The sequence below is a fragment of the Alligator sinensis genome, unplaced genomic scaffold, assembly GCF_000455745.1.
Source record: "Alligator sinensis unplaced genomic scaffold, ASM45574v1 scaffold778_1, whole genome shotgun sequence".
NCBI lineage: Eukaryota > Metazoa > Chordata > Crocodylia > Alligatoridae > Alligator > Alligator sinensis.
Genome location: NW_005842946.1, coordinates 470,453 through 472,987, shown reverse-complemented (window position 1 = coordinate 472,987; position 2,535 = coordinate 470,453). Strand labels below are relative to the sequence as shown.

The 2,535-nt window shown below is 61.5% G+C and overlaps 1 protein-coding gene across 1 annotated transcript in view; it reads right to left on the bottom strand.

The window, feature by feature from the left end:
* Positions 1–1,536, bottom strand: part of RBM3 (RNA binding motif protein 3) — a 3,755-nt gene extending 2,219 nt beyond the window's left edge. Inside the window, exons 1-2 of the mRNA XM_006036323.3 lie at positions 1,413–1,536; positions 34–146 (exon numbers count right to left, since the gene is read on the bottom strand). Coding sequence (XP_006036385.1) covers positions 34–136 — 103 coding nt within the window. The 5' untranslated portion in view covers positions 137–146; positions 1,413–1,536. The remainder of the gene's footprint in view (positions 1–33; positions 147–1,412) is intronic.
* Positions 1,537–2,535: the final 999 nt, after the last annotated feature.

Below are 2,535 nucleotides of genomic sequence, written 5' to 3'. Positions count from 1 at the left end.
GGGGGTTGGGGGGGGGGGTGGGCTGGATCTCACCCTCAGAAATGGGGCCGAAGGAACTGAAGTGCTGCTCCAATCCCTGCTCATCTGTGTCAAAATTCAGGCCCCCAACAAAGAGTTTTCCTTCTTCGGAAGACATGATGGCCAGGCTGAAGAGAACATGCATGCAGGTAAAGACTGCTGTGCTGGGCTTTTACCCAGACCCCTTAATAAAAAGCCCACTCCCATCCCAAGCACTTGCTGCCCAGCCCCAGCATTGAGATCAGATGCCCAAGCATCCAACCCCACTGCTGCCTACTCCTGCAAGGACTGCCACCCCCCTTTACTTAGCTACTGCCTCCAGGCAGCTCAGCTACTCTGTTACTGTTTCAGAAGTCCCCCACCTCCCTTCTTGGAAGGTGATAGGAGCTCCACCATAGGAAAAATGCACTCACCCTGTCCTCAGGCTTTTTCCTGCCTAGATCTAACCACCTCCATGAGCCTAAACTAATAGAGAGCAGCTCCCAAAGCAGGCAAGGGGCCTTATACAGGGGCTAAGAGCAGGAACATCCTGCTCTCAAGGCATTCAGCCCCCTTCCCTTAGCGAACTTTCTACCCACAACCTTCAGCAAAGCCCCAAGCTCTCCCACCAGGGCCCAGACACCTTTCCAGGGCAGCCCCACCTGCTCAAAGCCACATACTATTAGCCCCTTCCAAGTGAGATGACTCCTCACCAAAGGCCAGATCCAGACCCTTACTACTGCACCCCCCGCACCAGACCAATTCCCGCCCCCCAGCAAGACTGGCCCACTACCTCTTCCCTACCCCTGACAGGAGCCAGACTTCCCCTATACCACCCCTAGGAGAAATTTCTCCTACAGCCCTCAAACCCCCAACCAGAGTGACTCCATTACCCCTTTTTTCTCTCACAGGAACCAACTCCCCCATACCACCATTCTGGTGGAACCCCAGCCCCCACCCAAAGGAACAGATCCACCCTACTCCTCCCCACCCAAAAAAGAGCAACCACTGCCAGCCCAAAGCAACCCACTACCCCCATTCAGGAACAAGACCCCCCCCCCCTTACTCCCCACCCCCGAGGCCCCCGCCAGGGAAGATGGCGGCACCCACGTGGTCGGTGCATGGGGAAGCAGCAGCCGTCACCACCCCCGGTTGGAATTCTCCGGGCGCCGACGTTCCGAGTGCCCCTCTCCGAGCACGCGCAAAGAGCCGCCGCCAGCTCCAAGGCGCCTCGGACACGCGCGCTACCCACCCCCCTATTCCAAGACGCTTCACCACCCGCCTGCGTGCCAAGGCCCAGGCTCCCCCACACTCCCCAGGAAACCTCCAGCTCAGCCACTATGACTCGGCCCAAAGAAAGCGTCAACATTGGCGCCGGCTTCCACTGGAGAAAAGGCCGCAGCTACCCTGCTCACCTCAGCCGTCTGCTTCCGACGGCGAAGACAGAGAATGCGGCCGAAGCGCAGCCCGCCCAGCGCTGATATACGACCCCACCCCCCGGTGGCGGGCCACGTGACTGGACGCCGCACCTCAATTAGTCGGCTCTGGGGCGCATGCGCAAAACTATCCACTCCCTCCCCTCGCTTCTTCCGTCCTCCCCACGCGGTCCCAACTGCCGTCATCCGGGACATTGACTAGCCTCGATCCCGCGCGCAGCGCCTCGCTCCGCCCCTCCCCGCGGAGCGTGACGTCCGGGACCTTGCCCCCGTGCCTCGGTCAACATCCGGGGCTTTGCCCCCGTCCTCCCCACCCGTTAACAGACCTGTTATCCCCCCGCCCAACGTCCGCCCGGGCTCCGAGGTGGGGGCAGGGGGCTGAGAGCCCGAAGCCAGTGTCCGGCACCACCTCACGCTGGCTCCAGCAGGACTGGCCCTCCCTCCACTCTGGCCATAGTCCCCAGCGCCCCGCGCAGCCAGACCCGTGGCAGGTCGGGGCGGAGCCGGGTTTGATGCTTGGCGGGGCCTGGCCTGGACTCGGGGTGTCCGGACACCCGGGCTGTCCGTGTGTGAGCAGGACCTCCCAGCGCCAGGGCGGGGTTTCCTGGGGCCAGGTTGCAGCCAGCTGTATAACAGGATCTCGGACAGTATCTGAGCCAAGCCCGTTTAATCTCGGGGTGGGGGGGGGTATCCGACCTGCAACCAGCTCGGGATGAGCAGTAGGTGATGGCTGAGTTTTTAACAGTGCGTGGGGAGGGCTGAGATGCAGCCAGCTCTGGGGCAGAACAGGCTTCATTGACTTGGAGCCAGGATGCTGCCAGCTCTGGTGGGAAAGGGCTGGGGACTAGCTGAGTACAACAGTGCTGAGGGGGCTGAGATGTGGGCAGCTCGGGTGGGGCAGCTGGACAACAGACAAGTATAACACCCCGTGGGTTCAGCTGAGATGCAAACAGCTCTGGGCTGGAGCAGGGAGAAATGGCCAAGTATAATGGTGGGGGAAGGGGAGGCCTTGGCTGGTCCTGAGATGTGGCCAGGTCTGGGGAGGGGCCTGGGGGAACAGTGGAGTGTAACACCATGTAGGGAGAGCTTGGCCTGCACTCAG